Source organism: Sceloporus occidentalis, unplaced genomic scaffold (assembly GCF_023333645.1).
Source record: "Sceloporus occidentalis isolate IW3139 unplaced genomic scaffold, rSceOcc1.0.p SCAF_9, whole genome shotgun sequence".
Classification (NCBI taxonomy): Eukaryota; Metazoa; Chordata; class Lepidosauria; order Squamata; family Phrynosomatidae; genus Sceloporus; species Sceloporus occidentalis.
Window position 1 is genome coordinate 30,971,421 of NW_028316989.1, and position 27,128 is coordinate 30,998,548.

Sequence of the window (27,128 nt, forward strand, 5' to 3'; positions counted from 1 at the left end):
TTTGTGGCTCCTTCACAACATCTGATTGCCAGATAATTCTATGCTATTCTGTTGTTGTTGTTGTTGTGTGCCTCCGAGTCATTTTTTTTTTACTTATTGCAAATCTAAGGTAAACCTATCATAGGGTTTTCTTGCCAAATTTCTTCAAAGTGGGTTTGCCATTTCCATCTTCTGAGGCTGAGAACATGCAATTTGTTTCTATTTAAAATGAAATCCCTTCTAAATGTGCACCAATGCCAAGAACTGGTAACTGCAATGTGCCATTGGTCTCCAGCTTCCCCCAGTTCCATGCAGTATGATCAGGGAGGATGAGAGATGGAGTCCAACATCACCACACCTACAGGCTCCCCAACATGAATTTAAATGTATTGATTACCATTTGTAATGTGTGTGCATGTGTGTGTATTTCTTCACCTTATTTTGTCTTCTTTGTGGAGTGATAGGTAAGTGGCTACACTTATAACTCTCTGCCATTTTGTCTTGCCCACTGCTGAGTTGGGATCAGAGTTCAATGATCATGACTGGAATCCTGTTTGTGTTTTACACACATTCTCCTTTGGCAGTGTTGCTTGGCATAACTTTAATGTCTTAATGGGTGGGCAGTGGTCCCAAATGTACAACTCTGCTTACCCTGCCATCAGCAAGTTGGTGAGGGTCATATCAACAAGATATTCCCATAATGCTATCTGTCTGTCTGTCTGTCTGTCTGTCTGTCTGTCTGTCTGTCTAGATATCCATCCATCCATCCATCCATCCATCCCCACAAGCACAGAACAATTTACACCTGCATCTGTCATTAACAGGAGGGCACCCTAGTGTCAGCCATTAGGGAACACAAGATCAAGGGTGCAGTTGAACTCATGACTTTTCCTGGGTCCTTTTCACACTATACGGTTATAGCACTCTAATTCAGATTTAACACCTATGGCTTGACCCTATGGAAACCAGGAGTTTGCAGACTGGTGAGGTGCTAGAGTTCACTGGATGCAAAATTCTAAATACCCTGCTAAAACTGCAAATTCCAGGATGCCCCAAGGTGTTGCCATGGCAGTTGAAGTGGAATCACACCACTATAATTGTGTGAAAGGGGCTCTGGTGGTCCATGTTTTCCATCCTTTCCTTAGAGGTCTTTAAGCAGAGGCTGGATGGCCATCTGTCAGGGATGCTTTAATTGAGATTTCCTGCATGGCAGGGGTTGGACTGGATGGCCCTTGGGGTCTCTCCCAACTCTACGATTCTATGATTCTATGATTCTATGAGATAGGGAAGCAGTACAGGGATGCTCAGTTAATAAAACCTCTGACAAAGAATATCCTACAAGGCTTGTGCATAGGAATTTAAAGGTGAACAGAATACAGGAGTACTGTATATACTCATGTATAAGTCTAGTAATTTTAGTCAAAAATTGACCTCAAAAACTGGAGTTGACTTATCCATGGGTCAATGTTAGTACTGTACTTTAACTCTTATTTTAAGAAAGAACCATCCCCTGGTAAAAGGCAAGAGCATAATTTGTCCCAGAAGCACTGACACACCTCTATTCTCCATCCATCCAGCCTTTAGTATGAGCACAAACAGCTATGCCTACTGGAATGTTCTAAGTTTTTTGGCACTGTTTTCCTTTGCTTCATCCTTTACATCCTTTGTTATGTGGCCCTAAATTTTACCCTCTATTTATCCAAGGGTCATATCAAAATCCTTAATTTTGGACCCAAAACCTGCCCTCGAATTATACATGAGGTCAGTTTATAGTTGAGTATATACAGTAAATAGTCCAAGAGGGAGTACTATGCAGCCATCCAGAAACTGTTGAATTGCAGTTCCAAGCATCCATTGCCATTGGCAATGCTGGTTAAGGCTGATGGAAACTGAAGTCGCCCAGACATCAGGAAGGCCAGGCAATGCCTGTCTCTGGACTTGGCTTTCAGTCTGATCTAGGTTGTCTCTTCTTCTGTTTTTACATCCTTATCCAGCTGTTGAAAACCGCCAGGGAAGCAGAAATGGTTTATTATGCTGAGTTCCATTTTAGCTACATTATTACCATGTCAGGAGTTAGAATGAGCGAGTGTGTGTGCGCACATGTGCCTGTGCGAGAGTGTGTGTTTGGGAGCTGAGAAGACTTTAATGAAGTGCTGGGGCTTCATTAAATGCTCCCAGAGACAGGCGTAGGCTCCCTTGATACCTTGGTGCTGCTACAAAAATACCAGGCCGCAGAATAATAATAGGAGGCCGGTGCTATGATTTGCTGTTTAATGGTTCTCTTAAAACGGGATTGTGTGCTTGCATGCCGGGGTGATTGGAGCCTTATAAATACCGCCGGATCGATCAAGGCTAATGAAGGAGGCCACAGACGTCGCAGCCAGAGCTGCAGAGCTGGGCTGCTCTCCAATCTTTGGCTGGAAAATAGATGGGCCCATCTTGCTGGGAGCTGGCATCCCTTTAGCAAGCAACAAACCTTACACTCTGTGCCATGGTGAGGACATACAGGTGATAGACTTCCCTCCAAGGCTATTTTTAACAATTTTGGGTGGGTTTCTTGGGCTATGTGGCCATGTTCTAGAAGAATTTATTCCTGATGTTTCACCAGCATCTCTGGCTGGCATCTTTCTCTGAAGATGCCAACCACAGATGCCGGCAGTATTTATAATAAACTATGGATTCCAGCCATGAAAGCCTTTGATTTTGATGTTTTTAACATCACCAGGACCTCCTTGACATCATATTTTTTCATTTTTAAAAGATTCATTTGCCCCTCAAATGTCCTTTGCACACCATGGGGGGCATGGGGGGCATTCTCCCCTCATTTGACCACCTTTGAGCTGCTTTAGACCTAGGAGAGGCCTTCTGGGTCACTTCCAGATCACATCATGATGGCTAAAAACTCTCTGGTTTGCATAAATGGTCCAGGGAGTCCTCCAAACATCATTCAATTCTCCTCCAAACTGACAAGGAGTAATGGAGGTTTTTTTAAAAAGTATTGGGGGGACATTGGCCGTCCTCTGGGAGGCTAATAACCCCCAACATTTGCTCATTGTTATTCTATGCCAAATGGCTCTTCTAGAACTAAAACACATTGTGATACATGGTTAGAGGACTAAAAAGTTATAGTGGGATAACAGCTCCCAGAATCTCCCAACCAGCCTGGGCATCAGGAACATCTGAGAGTTGTGGGGGGAAATCAGAGAAGCATTTGTAGCCAGACACGATGGATCTCAGTGGACGATGTACAGTGGTACCCCGGGATACGAATTCACCGCGTTACGAAATTTCCGGGGTACGAAAAAGTTAGATTTAAAAAAACTGTTCCGGGTTACGAAAGATTTTTCGGGTTACGAAAATCTTTCGGCGCGAAATTCAAACCGCGGCTAGCGGCTAGCGGCTTTCCAGCGGCTTTTTCGGGTTGCGAAATGTATCGGGTTACGAACGGTGCCGCGGAACGAATTAAATTCGTAACCCGAGGTAGCACTGTATTCATTTTTCATCTGGCTACAAGGACATAGCCAGATGCATCTCCAATCGTTCCCCTTCTCCAGAAAGCACAGGTTTGCCATAGGACAGTCTTGCAGCAGCTACACAGTAAATCCAGGAGCCAGCAAACTGTCAGTTGTAGTCTACGTTCTATATGAGGAATTACTATGCTATACTGAACCATGCCATAGTTTCCTAGGGCACTTGGGTGCTTGGTAAAGAAGTCAGGCATCTAAATATGATGTGACCCAGGTCTCCTGGCTCTCTTGTATCTGCAGGTAACCCCTCTCAGATACAGCAGGAGTTTACTTTTAAGTGAACATGCAAAAGATCAGGGATCAAATCTTTCACCTAGTCATGACAAATAGGCAGGGCAACCTCTTCTTTGTTCTTGGTGCTGAATTTCTCAGGTTTGCAGCCCAGTGCTTGGAAAAAGGGGGAGCAAACTCACTCTCGGTCTTGTGGTGCACTTCAGTGAGCTCTGATGGAATGCATCGCCTTTCTCCGTAATTATAATGTTGGAGATGTGGTTATGCTTTCCAAACCTATACACAAATGCTTAATAACCCAGAGTCACATTTTCCTCTTCATTAATTGCCACTGCCAGGAGGAGGGATCCTTTGCCCTTATCCAGCCCCTTTAATAAACTCCTTGGAAATAAAATTGATCTTTTCTTTATTTATGCCCCACCTTTATCCCAATGTGGGACCCAACACAGCTTACAATGAAAGTTAAAACAGAGTATAGATAAAACAGTATGTAACCCACACCATATACACACACATGTACAATCCAGTTAAAAAAATTAAAACTGTTTTAAAAACATCCAGAGTATATCAAAGATAAAAATACAGTCATTTGCAGCTTTGACTTTTGTGGATTTGATTACTGGCAGATTTAATATGTTCTCTCTAGAAATCTCTAGGTTCTCTGGTGTTACACTGGAAGGCCTAGAGAAAACACTTCTTTAGACAGTTATAAATCCTCCAGCATGATTCTATGGTCAACTTCTAACAGATGTTGACCATAGAGTTGTACTGGAGAATGTAGAGATTCCTAGAGAGGTGTTTTCTCAGGTTAAAAATAATAATGGGGTTTTATTTATAGTTTTTTCACTTTCATGGGGATCCTGTGCCCCTAACCGCAGCGAATGTGGAGGGCCCACTGAATAGTGCATCTCAATAAAAGAGCCATCTGTCATCATCCTTTAAAAGCTGGACTTCTGTTTAAATGTCTTTTCCTGCTGATGAAAAGAGAGCGGAGAAAGGGCCAATTGAGTCTTCTTCTAGGAGGGAATTGTATAAGTTGGGAGCAGCCACTGATAAGGTCTTCTCCTGTGTCCTCATCAGATGGTCCTGGGTGGTGATGGGACTCACCCTCAACTCCAAAGATTGTAACATTTGGGCAGGTAGTCTGGACCACTTGCTACTCCCCCCCACACACACACACACACTCTTTCCTTCTTTCTGGTATGTATATGCTACCAAGATGTGGTTAAGGGACCTGGCCCAATGTGGCCATGATATCCATTATGACTTGCCTACATTTCTTCTGGAGCATGAGTTAAAAGCTTATGAACCAACATAGGAAAGCATTCATGTCAATGTATGAAGATGAATGTTTATATGTAATAGGCAGCTATTTCTTCCCCATGAAATCATTCACCTGCAGTGGCACCATACCAAAAAATGCTTGTGACTTGGATTGACATGTCACTGGCATGTTACCACTTCACATGTGATTATAGCACATGCATCGTGTGGGAGAAGATTTGAATTCCTGTGCTTCATATTCTTGTTTACAAGGATGGAATTGGTAAGAGAAGGACCAAAGGTCTTTGCGTTTTTGGAGAGTCCTTCCCTGGTGGAAGGAACATGGGGATGAACCTAGAGCTTGGGAGAAGTTACTTTTTGGAGTGCAACATGGAGTGCATGCAAAACAGTTGCTGTCTCCAGAATCACTCAACTGAGCATGGATGAACAGCAAAATAGAACAGAATCAAATCTTTATTATGGTCATAGACCAGCACAAAGCAAAACAGACATGGGGGGGGGGGAGCAGATAAACCTCCCTCACCAGCTCCCCCAGTATGCTGAAAAACCACAATTTTCTCAGTTTAGTCACACATGCATATTGTTCATTGTGGATAAAAAATGTGCTGAAACATTTTGAAGTCCATGTGTGTGCATGGCGTAGGGACCTGTCCTCCTTCTTTTTGCATTCTTTCTGCCTCTGGTATCAAATTTTCTATTAAAGAGAAAACATCTGGGAACGCATCTCCTTTGTTAACTGAGGAAGATCTGTATAGTCTCCCTAGAACAGACAGAGGTAAACAAAAAGGCTTCCGTTTATGTTTTTAGGTTGTTTTGTGAACTTGTTTCTTGGTGTTGAAGGCACAGCCTGAAGTCCTTAAATAGACATTTCAGAAGAATGTGCCCCTCTCGACCCCTGTATCAAGACAAATCTTCCCATATAGTATTACTGTTCTGTAGAAGCCAAGTAAAACGTAAGGATATAAACTATGAATAACACCTCCTAGCATTGTCCAGCACAAAGGAATGAGTTGTTCACCTGTTATAAATGGCTGCTCGGTTCACTGTTTGAGTCCAAGGGGATCAGAAGCCATCAGATTCCTCTGCTTAAAGCACTAAGTGTCACATCCACCTCCAAGCCTCGGCAAGAAGCAACCAGATGGTGCTTGCTGATAGGAGCATCACGCCCATGGAGATCCTTTCAGCCATGACCATGACCATGACCATGACCAGGTGTTTGGTCTCAAGAGTGAGCAGCAGTAGAGCATGGAAGACAATGTGCTGTGGGGCCCGTTGGATCACAGGGAAAGCATGCTCCAAGACTGAATAGCTTGCAAGTCCTTGCACTGAATTCATACCAGCAGTCATGTATTTGGGGGCTTGTTGGGGATTGCATGGAAGCATACACACAGACCACTGCAGCTTTGATGCAAGAAAAGCCATCGGATGTTAATACAGATGGGAGGAAAAGCCATTGTTTTTTGAGAGTCTTGAGAAAATTAGCCCTTTTTAGAGAGAGGCTAGAATCTTGCAGAGGCACAGGCTAGAGTCCTGTTGGATATCTTATTCTTGTGTAATTTCTCCTCTGGAAGCAGTTGGACATGGTTGTCTGATGTGAAATGTCTGTGTTCAGTTCAAAGTTGTAGAAGTAAGAGTTGTGCATGAGATGTTGCATTCTGATCCTTGTTTGGTTGTGCATTTGGGGGTGCATTCAGTTGCATAATGTTGCCATTCAACACAAGTGTTTCATAGTACAACCAATATGCGACTGCACATGTGGAGATTCCCACTACACAAACCTTGCTGAAGCTGAAATTCTCTCAGATGGATACAGCTCCCCATACTTCGGACACATTGCAGCCAAAATGAACCAGTGCAGAACTAGAGAGATAGAGAGAGAGACAGTCAGATAGACAGCAGACAGAGAAGCAAGAACACATCGCCCATCTTAGCTTTAAAAACATCACACACACAAGCTGGCATTCTCTCTCTCCATGCAGCAAAGCTCATTAAAAGTCCAGCTGTCCTCCTGGAATTGGCTAACTTTGGGAGGAGTGGGCAAAGGGTTGAGGGAAGTTATTTGCATGGAGTCGGAATGTAATTATTGCAGGCAATTTCTGGGAGGGAGGGGAGAACCAGAAAGAGAATGATGTCCTCTCTGTGTGAAAAAATGCCAGCTTTGTTCATCTGAAAGGAACAAAAAATGCAATTTGGCAAGGTCTGAGCATTGGAAGCCACAGCATGGTGTAGTGAAGATAGGGAATGGCATTGAACCTCAAAGACAAATTGTGGAGCCTGCACCAACACCCAGTTCCTCCAGACAATTAAATTCAGCCTGTGCTCTCTGTGTGTGTTTCCATTTGGTAGTTTTATTCTGGTTAACCATGGTGCATTTATACTGGTTTATACTTCTTCGCTGGAAGAGCTGTTCAATGGTGGAATGGTTTACCTTACAAGGTGGTGAACTTCCCTTCTTAGGAGGTCAGAGACTCGATGGCCATCTTTCAGGAGTGCTTTAGTGGTATATTCCTGCCTGGTGAGGGGTTGGATCCTTTCAACTTTACTAATCTTGATACTGTGAAAAGTGTGACACATTGGTTGCTCCACATCAGTGGGGAAATGGATCTTCTCTAGGTTTGGTATAGCTTTAAAATACATACATACATAAATAAATAAACACTACCCAAGGTGCTGAACGTATTCTCGAAATAGGTTCAACATCTTGGATAGCATGGTGCAGTGGTTTGAGCATTGGTCTATGATTCTGGAGACCAGGGTTCAAATCTCTGCTCAGCCATAGAAACCCCTGGGTTTCAGAGATACTGTTTTCAAAGATACTCCTTTGGCTGGTCAAAAGGCTGGTGGTTAGCCTTCATTTTCAAAGTAAATGTCAGAACAAATGTGATCATGATTTCAGTGAAATGCTTAAAGCTGTGGGAAAGTGCTGTCTTCAAGATGAACTTGGGCATATCACACTCTCTCAACCTCATAGAGATAGCAACTCTCTGAGAAAACCTTGTGATAGGGTCGCCTTAGAGTCCCCATAAGTCGGAACTGACTTTACAGCAAACAGCCACTTGGATAGTGTCTTTAAAGCTATTCAGCCCCCAGCATGAATTCACTTCTCTACTGACATGGCAACCTCTGCCCCAGCCCTCTCACTCACCTCTTCAAAGTCCTCCTTGTTTCATTCTCAAGGTTCAGATAGGAGGTTTTGCAGAGACTATTGACTTCTCAGCAGGCTGCCTTGACACAATAGCCTCTCTTGTTGAGAATGAGAAATTTGATGAACACTCTTCAAATCCATAGGCTGGAAAAGGAGTGAGGAACATTTGGCCCTCCAGATGTTTCAGATTTCACCTCCCAGAAACCCCATTGGCTAATGGTTAGAGATTATGAGTGTTAGAGGCCAAAATGTCTGGAGGACAAAAGGCTTGGTACGCATAGAAATGTGTTAAGAGAAGCTAAATGAAAGGAGGACATCATGGAGAAGTGTCGACCACTTTTTCAATCCTGAAGAAAAGAGACAAGGGACAGACAATGAAGGTGAAAATAATAAATGGTATCCCCATCACCTCTGGATCAGTTAATGTGGTTTTATTGTGCTGCCTGGCATGCAATAAAGCGCAATGGGAAAAACAAAGATCAAAGATGTATAGTCGGCCCTCTATAACCATGGATTCTGCATCCACAGATTCCACCATCCATGTCTTGAACATATATATAATTCCAAAAAGCTAATCTTGATTTTGCCTTAGATGTATGCATCTGAAGAAGTAGACTCAAGTCTATGAAAGGTCATACTGCCAACTTCTTTATCAATTTTATTGTTTGTATGTACAGCGCTGTGTAAATCTACAGTGCTATATAAATAATAATAATAATAATAATAATAATAATAATAATAATAATAATACTTTATTTCCATTAGTCTCAAAGATGCTGCAGACTAGTTTTCAGACTAATGTGACCAGTCTTTGAATTCTCCACTAGCAGCATAGCTAATGGTGAGAGTGCTGGGAGTTGCAGCCCAACAACATTTGGGATGGCAGCATAATTCCCACCTTACCTAAAATGAATAAAAGCATAGCTTTTTCTATTCCTCCCCATCTCTGATGAATTTTGGCAGTTTAGGGGGTAGGTGTGTGTAGCCTGCAGCAGATCTGGGCCGGAGGGGACATAGCTGACCTTTGGACCCAAAGACGTTGCCCAGCTCTTTATTGGGACATATGTCTTTCTGCTGTCCTTTATGTCTATAGGTTCATAGCATCTGAAGGTATCCCAAAGAACATCTAGTTCAGTCCTCTGCCATGTTGGAATCCACAAGTGACATACTTTGAGAGATGGCCACTCAACCTCACCTCCAATGAAGGAGAGTCCACCAATGTCCAACTGCCACCTTCAAGTTGTTTCCAATTTGTGGTGACCCTATAACAATCCCATCACAGGATTTGGTCAGAGATAGTTTACCTTTGCCTCCTTTTGAGGCTGAGAGAGTATGACTTGCCTACGGTTCCCCAGTGGGTTTCCATGGCTGAGCAGGAATTCAAACTCTAGTCTCCAGAGTCATTGTCCAATGCTCAAACATCTGCACCATGCTGGCTCTATATGGAAAGATACGGTCCTTCAAATAGCTTAAACTGTATTCAAGATGTTCCCTATGTTCCTATGGGACAGAATGATACATTTTGCCTCAATCTGCCTCACGTCAAAATATGCCTCTCCAGACATATTACACCCCATTATTTCATGTGCACAAATAAATATCTCATATACATTCAGCCCCCTTCTGCTGCATAGGCAAATGTGTATCTACATATCTGCTTTGCATCCAAATCTTGTTTCCTACTGATGCACATCCAAATAGACATCCCTATCTCCATTCTGCTTCAGCTAGTCATGCATAGCTACATCCAATTAGAGGAGAATCAGGGAGAAAGTCTTGCCTCACAGCCCTGGAGGACACAGAAATCTCCAGCGAGAGAGTATGTCAATACATGGCTTCCCTAGCCTTCTGTTCTCCACCATTCGTTCAAGTTGTAAATATAGGAGAACAGCTTTGAGTCGCAGGTGCTAAACAGTAATTTCCAATAATAACCTTTTGATTAAATATTATTAGACGTATTCCGTGAAAAAGAAAAGGAAGGTAAACTCTAATAGCCAGCATTCAATGCCTCGGCTTCAAAAAAGCAGCGCTGGACAAAGGGTTGTGCAGCTAATGATTACAGTAGACACAGAAGAAAGGAAAGGCCTTCAAAAATTAGAATAGCATTGTCAATGGAGATGAGAATAGATATGCATGCATTTATCTTTCTGTGAATGATCTGTAGTGTTGCACATTTACAAAGGTGTCTACTTTCATTTATGAAAAGTGGGAAGACACAAAAGCACAAATGCAACATTACTAGCTCAGATCTACCATGGGGCTTGCACAGGAAAAATCTCCACCTGTGAAGTTATGCATGAATTTGAAGTCGAAGGCTTTCATAGCCGGCAATCATAGTTTTTTGTGGGTTTTTCAAGTTATGTGGCCATGTTGTAGAAGAATTTATTCCTGATGTTTCACCAGCATCTATGGTTGGCATCTTCAGAGAAGATGCCAGCCACAGATGTTGGCAAAACATTGGAAATAAACTCTTCTAGAACATGGCCACATAGTCTGAAAAACCCACAAAAAACTATGCATGAATTGTACTATGACATTAGAACTTTAGAAAGGAGACTGTCAGGAAATACCAGCTCCTGTGTAAGGCAATGGCAAGCCACCTCTGACTGTCCCTTGCCTTGAGAAACACTGTGAAATTCATGAGGTCAACAAAAGTTGACTTGAAGCCAGATGCATATATACACAAACCATCAGGCTGTTAAGTATAGCATTGAAAATTACCTAATTCCACCCCTGAATTCACCCTACTGTGTACAAACCAGAAAAACCCTTCTTGGGCTGCATGGAACTTGTAGTCTTGCAAGATATATCTGTGCCACCACAAGCTATGGATCCCAGGATTTCATAGGCTGGAGCCATGGTGCTTAAAAAGTGTTGTCAAATTGCATTGTTTCTGCAGTGCAGATGCAGCCTTGGCTGCTCACAGATAAGTGTCTTCGAGCATTCCTTCACCATCACATAGCCACATGTTCCCAACCTCTCTCTTGAGAAAATAGTCCACTCATGCATGCTAACCAAGTCATGACTTATTCAGATAGCATCTGTCATGGGATATCAAGTAGATCCTGTTCAAGGTGAGTTGATTAACTTTCTGGATATGGCTGGGAAGGAAAACTCGACAGCAAACTAGTCTGCTGGATGCATAGAAGAGCAAGTCTAGTCTCCCTGCTGAGATGCCTGCAGTGTCTACTGGTAACAGGTCCCACAGTGCCTTGGGCAGAGCTGGAATTATAAAACTGCAAATCAGCAAACAGAGCGAGAAGCCAGACACAATGTATTCTGAAGACAATTGTAAAAGGCTTTTCCTCTTTTCAGAAATATGTGCTAATAATGTGCTAACAGAAAACATAGGCCTGAATCCTATTATCAGTTGCAACTAGTGCAGACCAATTAAATCAGTGGGATTTACCTAGGTATTGACTTACTAGTCAACTATCGATTTGCTAGGTGTACTCTTGTAAAGAAACAGAAAAATATTGTTTGCTACCATCATGAACCTAAAACCTCTATTTTGTTTCCTTACACAGAAAGGAGGAGCAAAGGGGTGCGTGTAAATCATGAGTTAGCGGTACATCTGAACTCAACCTTTTGTCTTGGGGAAAATGCTCTCATTTTGTCAATGCTGGCCTGTATGCTTTGCTACATTTAGAGAGAACTGGAAAATATTCTGTTTGCAATCATATGAACCAGCCTCTGTGTGGGAAAATCAATATACATGAATGAAACCTCTTTGTTGTAATATGATGCATTTTTTAAAGTATGCCGGGAAAGTGCTATAGCTCTGTTGCAGTAATACAAACTTTTCAAGAGAAATGGCATCAGGTTCTGTCCTCAGCATCTCCAAATAAGGCTTTGCAATATTTCAGCTAGAAATCCTACAGAGATGCTTCTGCTCAGGGTAGACAAAACTAGGAGAGATAGGCAAATACTCTGAATTAACTACAGGACCACAGTGAATGCCTCATGTTGAGAGTCAGTCAAAGGAACTGTAATGTTATTATTGTTGCTGCTGCTGGTGGTGTTAAATGCCTTCAAGTCAACCCCAATTTATGGTGACCCTTTCCTAGAGTCTTCTTGACATGATATATTCAGAGGATGTTTGCCATTACCTTCCTCTTAGGCCAAAAGTGTGACTCACCTAAGGTCACCCTATGGGTTTCCCACTACCTTTTAAACCGGATCACAAATTTGTTTGAACCAGTTTAAATGACCATGGTTCACACTTGAACCGAATCACTGAAGTGATTCAGAGTGGGGTCCCATGGGCTAGACCCATTTAACCCATGTCTTTTTTAGGTTGATTTTTTCCACGTCTTTTTGGATAAATCAATTCCATGCAATTGTGAACCAGATGCGGATCAGAATCGATTTAAATTTGACCTTTGGCCGGCTGGAGCAGGTCCATTTTGAATTGATTCATTTGTCAATGTGAACCACAAGTGGGTTATTTTATTTTAATTTGCAGCAAGAAAATGTGATTGGGGCAAATGTAATGTGAACCATGCTCCACTGCCAAACCGATCCATTGATTCATTCACAAAGTGATTTATTTGTAAGTGGGAATGTGGCACATGGCTGAGCAAAGATTCAGATCTTTGTCTCCAGAGTCCTACTCCAACACCAAACCACTCACCTCACTGGTTCTCACCAATTTAATCAGAAATTAGGAAAAGGAATTAGAAAGTTATTTCCAATGCCATCTTCCAGTGCCTGGTACTGGCTGCCAGTTGGGTACTTGAACCTTGGAATGGTGGCTTCAATTGCGTAGACCCCAATGGACAAATATCTGTTCGTGTCTTAGGTATTCAAATGTTTCCCTATAAGTGGTTGGACATTTTTTTTTCCTGATGCAGAATGTGTGCATTCAGTTCCAAACTACAGATGCACAGCTTTTTCTTGCAGTGTCATTGTGCATGCAGATGTGCATGAGTTTTCCACAAGATACACATTTGCTTGTGGACTTGGTTGCACATTCAGGTATGAATTCGGCTGCACATTCTTTACATTCAACACAAGGGATGAGCAGCATAATCCATGCACGACTCTACACATAGAGATTGATTCTACACAGACTCAATCTTGGTCCACATGTCCTTTCCAGGCAACAGATAAACCTTCTTCATTTTGGCACTGACAGCCATCCCACTCTAAGGCAGCAATGAAGCTGGATTGGCACAGCACACACAACCATATCTCTGTTGCCAAAATGATGAATCTGTGAAGAGCACAACCCTTAACAGCTGCAATTTTCTGAGATTACAGAAGCTAAGTGAACATGGAAAGCTATGAACACAACGTGTGGAATGGAAAGAGTTTTGGTTAATTGAATATAAAGTAGCTTCCAAAGAAAATATTGGTATCAGATTGTGGCATGAGTCAAACCATTGGCCAGGCTCCTTCATGATCTGGTCTTCTGCTCTCGCTGTGGACCATGTTCACCCAGTGGGACGTTTATGGCTCCTGCTTTCTCAAATCTTTCTTCTAATGTTTACAAGGCTGTAATCCCAACCCCTTGGTGCCTGCCTTTTTCTAAAGGGGAACAAAGCAAACACATAGAGCTCAGCATCCCAGGCCATAATCTGAATGCTGCAGGATGCAAATCAGCCATAAAAATAGGGCATTTTTCTCCACCAAAGTATCCAATAAGTAGATAGTTTAGGAGATTTATAATTTTACAAAGCCACAGCAGCCTCCTCTTTCCTTCAGGCCATGAGCCAGAAAAATGTTTATTATCAGAGGAAGGCAGAAGCTGCAAGGCTGTAAAAAGCTATAACGTAGTGGAGCCATCTGTTTATTGGTTTATGTTGGAAGGCTGGGCGGGATGCCTATGCGAGTGTGTGCGTGCGTGCATGTGTGTGTGTGTGTCAAGGTATAAGCATGGATTTGCCTGCATGCTGTGTCTTAGTTAAGCTTCAGTTGTTTTGTCCCATGTTTGTATATCACTGAAGATAAGCGCACATTTTTCCTCCTTAAATCCAAGCAATTCACGCTGGAATACATTTTCCCTTGAATTGCACTGTTCCAACCAAGAGCATGGATAACATCTAGAGCAGAGATGGAAATTGTTCCTTATTTCATTCTTGCATGTCAGAACAAACAATTTGTAAAGTGTACCCATGCTTGTGCAAAATGCATCATTTTTGCTCATAATACAACGGCCTGAAACATTTTGTTAGTCCCAACTTGTACAATCCTACTGGATAAATGGGATTTACCTATGTGTTGACTCAGGCTGCTGCGACATTGCAGAAGTTTGACATTACTTTGTCTGCCATGGCTCCATACTACGGAATCCTGGGATTTGTGGTTTGTTGTGGCACCAGAGCTCCCTAACAGGGAAAGTTAAATATCTCACAAAACTACACATCCCAGAATTTTATAGCATTGAACCGTGGCAGTTCAAACAGTGTCAAACTGCATTAATTCTGCAGTGTAGATGCCGCCCTAGTATTCAACAGGTGATTGAGCAAGTTTATTCCAATTGAGATGAACCAATAATATTCAGGTCAACATCTTTGTACAACCCCCACAACCTCTTTATGCAAAAACCTCCATAGGAAAAAACAGCATGCATATCCTTTTGCAGGGACCAAAAATCTTATGGCAGGTGGGGTATATATGTGGAGGTGGCTTTTTAGGAACACAGAATTGTTCAGCCCGTGGATTGCAAACCATGGATAACTAAGATAGGGAGATAGGTAGGTCAGTAGATGGAGAGAGAGAATTAGGTACCTTCACATGCTATTCAGCCACCCACTGAACTGAGCCACTGAACTGAGCTGACTATTGTTCAGTCTATCTCTCCAATTATCCCGCACCCCATCTTCCCTTTTGTTGATTTAATGCATTCTTGATTTTAATGTATTCTTCTTAATGTGACTTAATTGTTATTCAAAGGAGGGGTACAATTTGGGGTTATTGTGTATTGCCATTTTATTCTGTATCAGGCTGCATTTACTGTAAGCCGCCTCGATCCTAACTGGAGTAGACAGGATATAAATAAAGTTTTATTATATTATTATTATTATTATTATTATTATTATTATTATTATTTCACAAATCTTATCAAGTCACCTTTATCTTCTTTTTTTAAAGAATCTCTTTGAAATTTCTCATTTCACACTGGGGGAGGGGGGGGCACAACATGGATTTAGCGGCCAGAATCCTGTATGGCACAACACAGCATAGGAGTTCCACTTGTGGAACTATATGGCAGCTGGCCATTCAACACCCCTGGACTTATTGGATTTACTGGTGGAGAGCAGGGTGTGGGGAAAGTCATCGGCAAAGTCTTTTGCTGTGTCTCTGTAGCCAGATTCAAAAAGATTATATGAGGTTTGATGGGAGACTCAAGAGGTCACAATGGAGTAAGTAGGCTCATCTTGTGCCTAGCTACAAAGACATAGCCAGCCACTTCTCTGATTCCTTCTTCTTCCCAATTTCCACCAGCTACAAAATGGCCATAGTGAGAGGGCTTTGGTAGCTCAACAGTAAGTCAGAGAGGAGCTTTTGGTCATTGTGGAGAAAGGAAGGCAATTCCAACTTTCCCAATGACCCAAGAAACCACATGCATAAACAAAGGGTATATGCAAGTGTATGCCAATAACTGGATGCTAGGCTTTGTCTGCTAATGATAATATGAAGAAGAAGAAAAGGAGGAGAAGGAGGAAGAGGAGTGGGAGCTACAGTCTCCCAAATTCATTTGGATTTAGACATCTCGGTTCACCAAATACCTGACCATAGGCTTGTCTTGTTTTCTTTCGTTAGGTCTTAAGCTTCATCCTGGGATTTCTCCATGGTGAGTTGAACAAGCTTGCTGGATTATCCATTGAGGAACTTCCCAGACAGGTATGGGATGTCCACCGTTCAGAGGTATTCCTTCCCAGTTTACCCCATCTGCTGTTAGTTAAGTCAACATGGTAGGAATTTCTGTTTGGAGTCTTTTCAGTGTTAGTCATGTTATTATTAGCATTTGATTGTAAACTTTAGACTTTACATCCAGGGTGGACAACTCCAGGGCCTTTTTTGCCTTCCGATGGAATTCAGTGATGGCTGCACTGGAAAGTTGGGGTTTGGAAGATGTGCAGGATAGATCATTCTTTTCTGGCTTGGTGGGGTGAAACTGATGATAGATAGATAGACAGACAGACAGACAGACAGACAGACAGACAGACAGACAGACAGTAGAGGAATGTTTGGGTTTTGATAATTGCATTGGGGATCCATGTGGATCATAGTGATCTGGAAAAGAAACTTCTTTGGGGAAAATGTACTTTTGTGTCACATACTGAAACTGTGATCTGCAAATGGCTTTGCCACAAAATATTCTTTGTCCTTGCCTCCTCATTGCCACAGCCCATCAGATACGTGTATATTTGCAAACCTAATCATTAGTATCATCTCTGGACAAAGAAGCTCTTACGTTCTTGAACGACGGGTGAAATTTCATGAGAACTGGTGACTTGATCAGAAGCAGTGTATTATTTGCAGTTGAATAGGATATATGGGATGAAAGAAGAGAGGGCCTCTTCTTTGGTTTGGTCTTTGTAATCTGGTTGCAACAATTCTCAATTGATTTTTGCTCAATGCTATAGCAGAGTTTTTTAAAAGGAAAAACAACAACCCTGACCATGAATCTCAGCACTGACTGGGTGGGAGAGGCAGAAAAATATATATTAAGCAGTGGTGCCATTTAGTCACAGCAGGGAATCTATCCCACTCCATGTTTCAAACCATGGATGATTCATCGTTCCATATGTTTCACTGGTGCTATTGACCAAAAACAGTCCCAGTTATGCTTCCTTCCACACATATATACAAGCTCCTATCTTGTCTCAGTCACTGTTCATGATTTGTCCCTATTATGTTGGGCATAAATGTATAAGCAATATATATTTGAGTCTGCATTCTCTCTTTTTGTCTGCCAGTGTGGAGTACTGGCTTGAGTGTTGGACTATGACTCTAGAGACCTAGATTTGGTTCTCCTCTTGGCTATGAAACCACTGGGAGACCTTGGTCAAAACACATGCTCCCAGTCTCAGAGGGAAGCAATGACAAACCTCCTCTGAACAAACCTTGCCAAGAAAACCCCATGATAGGTTTGCCTTAGGGTCCTCATAAGTCAGAAATGACTTGAAGGCACACAACAATAGCAAAGTTAGACTTAGAATAATGAATCAGTATAACAACATCAAAATCCACAAAACAGTGATACCTTTATTTGGCCAACTGGAATGCAGAAAATACATGGTGCAAGCTTTTGAAGGTCTGCTGGCTTCTTCATCAGACAAAGATGCTAAAATCATACAGGACGGGGGGGGGGGGGGATGAGATCCTGATCATTGAGAGAGGCGATTCAGCAGGGCTGGTGTCAAGTGCTGAGACACTTCTGTGCTGGCTTCCTCCATCTTTGTCCCACCAACTCCCATTTTGGCAGCTTTTGCTCAGAAGGAGGATGATGAAGAGGAAGAAGATCTACAGTGCCTACCCTTCTTGTCCTTGTTGGCTTGGTCATGTATCTCCAAGGCTGGTACCTGATGAGTAGTGGTGCCTCTGCAAGCCAAGAATGTGGGGAAGTTAGTTTTTTTTTTTTAAGAAGGAGCCTTTTTTGAGGCCTAGCATGTGCTTTTGCACGTGGACAAGCTGAGCATTGGCAGCAAAGAGGTTATATGGCATTGCACATCTGCAGGTTCTCTAATTCCCACAACAGGTGCCCTCCCACCTTCTGGCTGGTGAGGGTTGTGACTATGGAAGTGACACCATGAGCTGCACTGGGGTGACACCTAATGATCCTACTGAAAAGATGGAATATAAATGTGTTTTTTTTACACATCTAAAGTTCAAAATTGTATCCAGGTAAATAAATAATGTTGGTGCTCTAGTGTGCTTTCGAGTCATTTCTGACTTATGGCAACCCTAAGGCGACATGCAGCTACAATGCGCCAATGCTCAGGGGTTATTAATGATGATGGCAAGCAAGAAACAAATGTTTGTGCAGCGCAGAAATAGACTTGTTGTTGTTGTGTGTCTTCAAGTATGACAACCCTAAGGTGAACTTATCATGGGGTTTTTTCTGGTAAGATTTGTTCAGAGTAGGTTTGCCCTTGCCTTCCCCTGAATCTGAGAGCATGTGGCTTGCCAATAAGAAACCCAGTGGGTTTCATGGCCAAGCTGAGAATCATACTATAGTCTCCAGAGTCATCGTCCAATATTCAAACCCCATTACGCCATGCTGTCTCTCAAATAAATTATACATCCCTGTAAGTTAACCCCCCTTGAACTCAGTGGGGCTGACTTTGAAGCAGATGATTCCACTGTCAGCTATCTTTCTTGAAATCTACATTCAAGCCCTCCTACGTTCCCTCTTTCTTTGCACCCTGTTCTCCATTGCCTCTTCTTTGGAATGCATGATCTCTGTCGGCTGGTTGTCGGTGAGCAAAATCAGGCACGCAGGCAGTGTCTCCACACATGGCAGCTCTTCTCATCTGCCTCCAGACAAGCCCCATTGCTTGTGTTTGCTAAAAGGCAACTGACAGCTCTCAGTGCTTAGAGAAGTTGCGTGGAGCTGTCAGGATGTGACTTGCAACACAATGTCCCGGGGTGTGATTATTTATTCATTAGAAGTCAAGCAAAAGGCCTAGGTAGGTGATTGAGGTGAAGGCTTGTTTCAGAGCCAAATAACAAGCTTTAGGGAAGGAGCAGAAAATGCACTGGAAAAGAAGAGGACTATCTGTAGGAAGCCTTGTGCTCTGGTGGGAAGGGTCTCCCTCTTGGACTAGAAGAGGTTACTTATTATTATTATTACGTTTATTTCTATAGTGCCATAGGCTTTACATAGCGCTTTACAGTGGAGAGGAAACAACAATCCAAAATAGAAACAAAGGCCTGCCTACGGCGCACAATCTAAAACCACAAATAAGATTATAAAATTAATAAAATATTACTATAACATAGTTAAAACAATGCTATAAAAGCAAAAGTTAAAACAATGCTATTGATTGAAAAAAATATATCATGAAGTATACAGTCATAAAGTCAAGGCTTCCCTGAATAGAATAGTCTTTAATTTGGACTTAAAGTAGTCTAAAGAGGGGGCGGTCCACAAATTCATGGGAAGGAGATAAATCTTTGGTTATTGCGTCTTCCACAGACAAATAATTGCTGTAGTTTTCCTCCCACTACTATAAGAAAAAAAATAAGGACCAGAAAGACCAGAATTTTGTATCAGCAATGTAGTTGCAAATCCTGTCACTGGGTGCCTACCAATAACTATGTAAAGGGATCTTGCAACACCTTTGAGACCAACTATGGGAAAGAAGTTGTAGCATGAGCTTTCGTAGACTTGGGATGTGTCCGCAATGCAGAAACCATCTGCAGTGGTAGGCAGCTTCTTCTGGAGATCTTGGTAATATCATAAATCTCTTATTAAAAGTAATGCTCCAAGGTCTGGGAGAACCAGGCTGAAGATCTTGTGGAATAAAGAAATTAATATTCTAAGTAAAGTAAAATAAAGTTGTGACCCTAGTTTACCTCCCCCAACAATTGTTTCTTGCCTCTTTTTTCTGGAATGGATATGAAACACAATCCTGTTTACCCGCTGAATTCTAAAATTACATCCCAGAGCATGGTATAACCTTAGTCAAATATCATGCATTTACGTCAATAGCTCTTTCCTGGATTTCTGCACATAAACCATGCCTTCAAATTTAGACGAATGAGTATTTGTCTCACCCAGATAATTATTCTTTATTACATAACAAGAGACTTGTAAATCTTGGAACCATTCTGGCAGATGATACTATTATTTCGATCTATTCAAACCCATCCTTTAATGTACCATTAAAAAATGTACCACTTGTAATTATGAATATTTCTACCTGTTTTAAACATTAGATTACACACAAATGGTGAAAGCAGGGGAAATGATGGACTAATATATTTTCCTCATTCATCAACAACAGAAATTATTCAGTGATTATAAAAATAGTTATATTACATCCTACAGAATCCTGGGATTTGTAATATATTGTGAGGCACTAGCGATCTTGGGCCGAGAAGGCCGAAAACCTTGTAAAACTACAATTCCCAGAAATCCATAGGACAGAGCTACAGCACTTAAAGTGGTGTCAAATGGCATAGTTTCTACACTGTAGATATACCCATGTTATGCGACTTTATATATGCTTAGCAACATAACAGAGAACCCTGCTAGTAAATTGCAAAGATGTGTAAGAGTGTCCCAGTGGGCAATGGGCTTTACTACTGAATACTGATACTCTTTATGTAGTTAATGCCAATTCTGATGATTGGAAGATTGGAAGGTTGGTAGTTCAAGACTCAAGTGGTGCATGACAGATTGAGCTCCAATTGCTAGTCCCAGCTTCTGCCCACCTGGCAGTTTGAAAGAGTGCAAATGCAAGTAGATGAATAGGTACCACTTCGGTGGGAAGGTAACAACACTTGGTACAGTCATGCTGGCCACATGACCTCTGAAGTAGTCCTCAGACAATGCTGGGTCTTAAGCTTAGTAACAGAAATGAGCACCACCCCCTACAGTCGGTTACAACTAGACATTCATGTCATGGGACTACCTTTATCTTTTTTTTTAACCCAGTCTCCTGATGTACAATGTGACAATGGACAATTGTGAAAGACTCAACAGAACCCCTGAAACCTATTTAGAAGGTGAATGACATATCCCAGAAGCTTCCAATCAGTGGTGTCACAAGGGGGACATGGGGGATGCACCCTGCACTGCATGACACTCCAGAAGAAGGGTGACACCTGGTCTGGCCCTCCTACTGCTGCGGGGTGAGAAAGGACGAGTGGTCCCCTCCTGCCTTAGCTGGGGGAATACCGGTATCCTCAGGAGAAGGCCAGCACCAGCACAACAAAAGGAAGGGTCAAGTACACCTGTTTGGCCACCTCCTAACAGCTCCCTCATCCTTCAGCAGCCCCCTCATCCCCCGAAGCATCCCTGGCAGCCCCCTGGGCAGCCCCTTGGGCAACCCCCTGGGCAACCCCCTGGGCAGTCCTCCCAACAGCTCCCCAGCAGCTCCCTTGTCCCCCAGTAGCCCCTCACCCCCCAGCAACCCCCTCATCCCCCCTCGAAGCACTACTGGCAGCACTCCCAACAGCCCCTTAGCCCCCTCAGCAGTCCTCCCAGCAGCCCTCCAGCTGCTCCCTTGTCCCCCAGTATCCCCCACCAGTCTGTCACCCCCCAGCAGCACTTCTGGCAGCACCCCTTGCAGCCCCCTAGCCCCTTCAGCAATCCTCTCAGCAGTCCTCCAGCAGCTTCCTTGTCCCTGCAGCAGCTCCCCAACAGCACCTCATCCTCCAAGCAACTTTCAGTAGCCCCTTCACCCCCCTGGCACCCCCTTGTTACCCAGCAGCCTTTTGGCACCCCTCCAGAAGCCCTCCCACCCCCCCCCCAGCAGCCCCTGTCAGCCCCTGGCATCCCCTTTATTCCCCTGGCAGTCCCTGCACGCACTGGGTGACACCAGGGGCAGGGATGCCACTGGACAACTGACCCCCTCCCCAGAAAAAGGACACTTCTGGACAGTCTTAAGGGAAATATTGAGGGCCACAAAAACAGCACACTATCCACCCAAACTTAGGGTCCTATTTTACATCACATACAGCAGTAACTTGCCTTTGAAACATTAAAATGCCTGTGTAAGAGGCCATCAGCATGTCTCCCATATGCCAGGGAGCCAATTTCCCATTAACCATGGTATATCATCCTCCAGGATCAAAACCAGAGTTATTAAGCCAGCATAAAGCAGAACAATAATAACCCACAAGTACATTTCTGTTCCAGTGATAGGGTTTTACGGCAGAGGGAAAGATCAATAAATCTCTGTGTCAAAGCCTCTTTTTAGATTTGTCAGATTTATTCAAAAGGTAAGCCAGAAACAATTAGGCTTCCCTTGCCAGAGTAAAAAGTAAATACAAATGTGCGAGACTTCAGATCTCAAAATCTCAGTACAAAAGATCAGCGGAAACCTAAGTCGGAGCGGAGTTGGGTTGTTGATGTTGTTCTTGCTTTCTTCCCTGTATTCAAATTCCAATTAAATTAAGGCAGATTATTCTGCAAGAAAAGCACGCAAAATAGAGCCTCGGGTTATGATTGGAAATGTCCATGTAAATAACTTGCTTTCCAGCTCAGAGTATTTCAATGAACAGAGGATGTTATTGCAAGGAAATATATAGATAAGTAAATATATGCAGAACGGTGGGTATCTACTTATCTGTATCTGTCTGTTGATCAGTAGTATGTGTGTGCATGTGTGTGAAGGTGTGTACACACACAATGCAGAGAGAAAGAGGGGAAAAAAGGAGTTGCATTCCAGTTCTGAAAGAACTCATTCAAATAACTGATCCCTAACTGAATTATTCAACTTTCTATCAACAGATTTATTTATTTCCGTCTCCGGTTTTTTTTTCCTTGCTTGACGAGTATGTTTTTTTCCTGAAGTTCTCCCATTTTGTCTGTCATAGAAAACAGTGCTTTGGCATTCTCACCAATGTGAATTTTAACAAGGAAAGGCTCCTTTAGAAACCCACACAACAGCGGCAGACTGTTAGATGCGTTGCGAAAAAGAAGTTCTCCTACCAAGTTTCTGAACGTCAGCCGAACTGTTCAGAAATTCAAAGACAGGCTGCTTTCAGTCTTTGGCCAGATTCCTCTATCACAGAGTATGGGGGCATCTACACTGTAGAAATAATGCAGTTTGACACCACTTTAACTGATACGGTTCTAACTGACAGAATCTTGGGATTTGCAGCTTTTTGAAGCACCAGCACTCTTTGGCTAAAGATCTTGTAAAACTGGAATTCCCAGAATTCCATAGGATGGAGCTACAGTCTGACAGTGGTGTCAAACTGCATTATTTCTGCACTGTAGACACACTACACATTATGCAATCAGAAGAGGTGCTACGAAAAACTTTGCTAGTAAACTGCAAAGATGGCAAGAGTTTCCCAGTGTGTATTGGTCTATACCATTGCACATTACAGGACTCTGCTCTGGTGCCACATCAAACTACCATTCCCAGGATTCCACAGCATTGATCCTTGGCCGATAAAGTGGTGTTAAGAAATGTGCCTTAAAATGCATAAGGCCAAGGTGCAGAGTCTTCAGAATATCAGAAGCTTTGGCAACCCTTGTTGGCCCCATCAAGCACAGGCAATTTTTAGGGGCCTGTGGATGACAACTGCTGCATCCACACTGCAGAAATAATCTGGTTTGACACCACTTTAACTGCCATGGCTCAAACTACAGAATTCTGGATACTGTAGTTGTAGTTGGTTGTAGTCTGCTCTGATGCCACAACCAACTACAATTCCCACAAATCCATAGCCTTGAGCCATGGCAGTTAAAGTGGTGTCAAACCAGATTATTTCTGCAGTGTGGATACAGTCATAGTCTCAGTTTGGTCAGAGGTTCTCCACCCCTTGCATCAGCTTCTGATTTATGGAGAACCATCACAAGGGGTCACTGGCAAGATTAATTCAAAGAAGCTTTGCCATTGCCAACCTCTAAGGGCAAAAGAGTGTGACTTGTCCAAGGTTACGCAGTGGCTTTCCATGGTTGAATGGAGATCCAAACTCTGGTCTCTTAGAGTTCTGGTCCCACACTAAAACCACCACATTACACTAGTTCCCTATCACAAATCTACTGACTCCAAACCATCACACCAGGAATGGATTTCATACTACTGGTGCAAGACTGAGACAAACAGCAAAGAGATTGGCTTTGCTATCTCAGGGGCCTTGGGATGTTGTGAGTTATTGTCATAGACAGAGAGACATCCCTTTATGGGCTGTGTGGCAGTGATGTCATTGCTGCTGTAATAAACCCACAAAATGAGAGGAGACAGGGCCATAAACCTCTTTGTCAAGAGCAGAGAGAGAGGAGCATTTTTGCTGGAGAGCTTCATCCAGGGCTTTTTTTTTAATCTGACGTATGTCAGAATCTTCTTTAAAAAATAGGCATCTTCCCAACCAGAGCGTGCCAAGATTTGTGAAACAGATTGGCAGTTTCTACCAGTTCCTTGGTAACATAACAACTGCTGGCATCCTTTTGTTGAATATTGAGGCCTTAAGGTTGTGGTGAGCCAGCATGGTGCAGTGGTTTGCTATTGCCTTCCTCTGTGGCTGAGAGCATGCAACTTGCCCAAGGTCATTCAGTGGGTTTCGTGGCCGAAAGGGGAATCGAACCCTGGTCTCCAGAGTTGCAGTCCAAAACTCAAGTCTCCTACCATTCAACAATAGATTTAGTAGGTCTACTCTAGCTGGAGTAAGCAGTAGAATTCCAGCCAATGGTATGTTTGCCTCTCAGCGACTACAACATCCAGTGAAGATCTGTGTACATGAAGGTACTGTTCTACCTTCTGGTGGTGTTGTGTAGCTAAAATGCTTATTATATGCTCCTTGCTGACAAACCAGTTACTAATAAAGATTCTGGAGCCTGCAATAGTTCTTTCAGAGAAAACTGACCTCCATGCCTATAGACCAACTTCACATCTGTATCAAAGAATAACCAGAGATTAAGACTTGGGGACCTTTTCAGGCTCTCCAGAGAATAAAGCTGCTGGGCAAATCCCATTCAACAATTTAACAAAGTGGTTCTCCAAAGTGAAAGCAAAGAAGACATTATTCAAGTAGGCTACCTATTTAAGCCTTAACCAATCCATTAATTATTGTAATAAAGGATATTGTGTTTGAATTATGCAAATGCCTGATCATTTTGGCTCATAATTTTAGCAGACGAAGGTAATGTTTGTAGATACAGTGGTGATACATGGATTTCGTTGAGATGGTAAAATGTTATTTGCCCATTCCATTAAAGTAGCTTAGATAAAGTAGATAAATTTATATTCATGACCGGGAAATACCAGTTCATTAGGACAGGATAGATAGGCCTATCTGGTAAATCAGCATTAACAATTAATAATGAATTTATCATCATTAAGTGTGATATACTAAACTATGTACATTTAATATGTTGTGATTCAGTGTATTTAATATGTTGCGATTCAGTATATTTAAATGGCTAAATATAGTACGAATCCTGTTGGTGTCTCATGTACATGTAACTTCATCTGTGTAAACTGCTGGAGATTCTTGTTCAGTGCAGAGCATCCACATTCATTTCAAGGCTGAGAAGACAAAGGTGGTTTGTGCATGGATGTGTACACACGTTTGGGTGTGCATTTGGTTGTCTTGTTCAGTTAGCATCATGGTTCACTTGTGTAAAGTTTCCATTCAATGCAAGACTTGTGTAATGCAATGGAATCATAACTCCCCATGCAGATTGCTATGCTAACCCCTAATACAGGATCTACTGACAATGTCTGGGATCTGGGTGCAAAAGAATAGCCTCAAAGGCATTGATCAGATTCTATGATTCTGTGAAAACCCACCTATATTTTCTTCATTTCCTTGGCCTCCTTTTAGTTAATCCTAATAAGAGTTAGTCAACTCACTCCACTACTGAATGATAAGCAAACACATTGATAAATCCCATTGTTCCAGTGGGTCTGGTCTAGTTTGTTTATTGGGTTTATATCCCACTTTTCTCCCAAAATGAAATCCAAGGCAGTAACATTTTCCTCTTGTGTGGAAAATGGGATTCAAGGTGATAACATTATTCTTGCCTAAGTTGCTTGCAGGATTGCTAGTTGTGACCAACAGTAGTATTTGAACATCCTGTCTCAAACAAAATCCAGCATTTCCAAGTCAGTGAGCTGTGGAAGCAAGAGGTATCCAGTGAATCCAGGTATCCAGGGTCAAAACAGTCCATGGTCAAGAAAACCGTATATCAAAGTCAGATTTCTAGCGAGTCGCAGTAGCTGAGTCATTAAACAATCCGGGCATCATACATCCAATAAACATACTTGCACAAGCCAAGCTGTGTAGAGGAGGATTGAAGTTGTACTCAGCAAAGTAGCTGGTGTTGGGACTTCCCTATATAGGCAGCATGTGAAGCCACTGCCCAGATCCCAGGCAGTGTTTCATAGTTGTGTTCCTCATGATGCCTTGATTGTAGCCTTGCCATTAATCTGCAAGGACAGTCTGAGCCAGAGCTTCCGCCTTTCTCTGGGTCTGGAGAGGACCTCTCACCCAACTCATATTTTTGGCTTGCCGAATTGGCCTACTGAACAGAAGGAGGACTAGACTGGCTATTAGGCATCTGTGGTGGCTTCTCCAAAGGTAAGTCTGGGTCATCTTCCAATGAAGATTAAAGAATCATAGAATCATAGAGTTGGAAGAGACCACAAGGGCCATCCAGTCCAACCCCCTGCCATGCAGGAATTCACAATCAAATTGCCCCCGACAGAGGGACATCCACCTTGAGAGATGAACTCTCAAGATGGGGGACATGACATTGAAGTACCTCCTGCAGTATAGTCCCTTTTCACCCACTACCTTTCCTCCTTTCCATCTAGCTGCCCATCAGATATATCCAATGCCATCCCATTTTGTAGAGAAGGTCAAGCATAACATTGGCGCTAATAGCCTCCTAGGTCTCAGAATGCTGAATCTTAAAAGGATGGTCCACTGGGGAAAGTAAATATGTCACTAAGATTCGGGAATCATAGGCTGTCAGACTCCTAAGTGGTATGTTAGGCATAGCACATTCTGACAGTTTTTGTGTGATGCCATTTCTCCCTGGCTCTTCTAATCATTCACAACAGAGCAGAGCATTGGCACGATTAGACCCAAAGGAAAGCAGGGCAGGCAAGTAGTTTCCCACTCCAACAGCCACATCTCAATTGTAGGCTTCAAGAGAATGCATCTACTTCATTGGTACAAGCAAAAAAGGGTGTGCATTGCAGATGTGGACACAAATCTCAGTTTGCGAGGACAATAGGTATATCAGTGTGGAGGGCTGAACAAATGATACAAAAAGAGAAGGAGTGGCTAGTATCTGTTAGTCAGCCTCCACTGGAGTAGGC

General features: G+C 42.6%; 1 protein-coding gene across 3 annotated transcripts in view; it reads left to right on the top strand.

Annotated features, from left to right (window-relative positions):
* The window catches only part of LOC149307169 (leucine-rich repeat and immunoglobulin-like domain-containing nogo receptor-interacting protein 1), a 444,518-nt gene that overhangs the window by 169,461 nt on the left and 247,929 nt on the right, over window positions 1-27,128 (top strand). Inside the window, exon 1 of one of the 3 annotated variants that reach the window (XM_089538477.1) lies at window positions 15,933-16,014. The exons of 1 other annotated variant lie outside the window; for it this stretch is intronic. Coding sequence is in view for 1 of the 2 variants with exons in the window: in XM_089538475.1 (XP_089394601.1) it covers window positions 16,017-16,038 (22 nt within the window). In the remaining variant the exon portion in view is untranslated. Of the gene's footprint in view, window positions 1-15,932; window positions 16,039-27,128 lie in introns of those variants that run through there. One more of the 3 variants, XM_089538475.1, reaches the window with a different exon arrangement.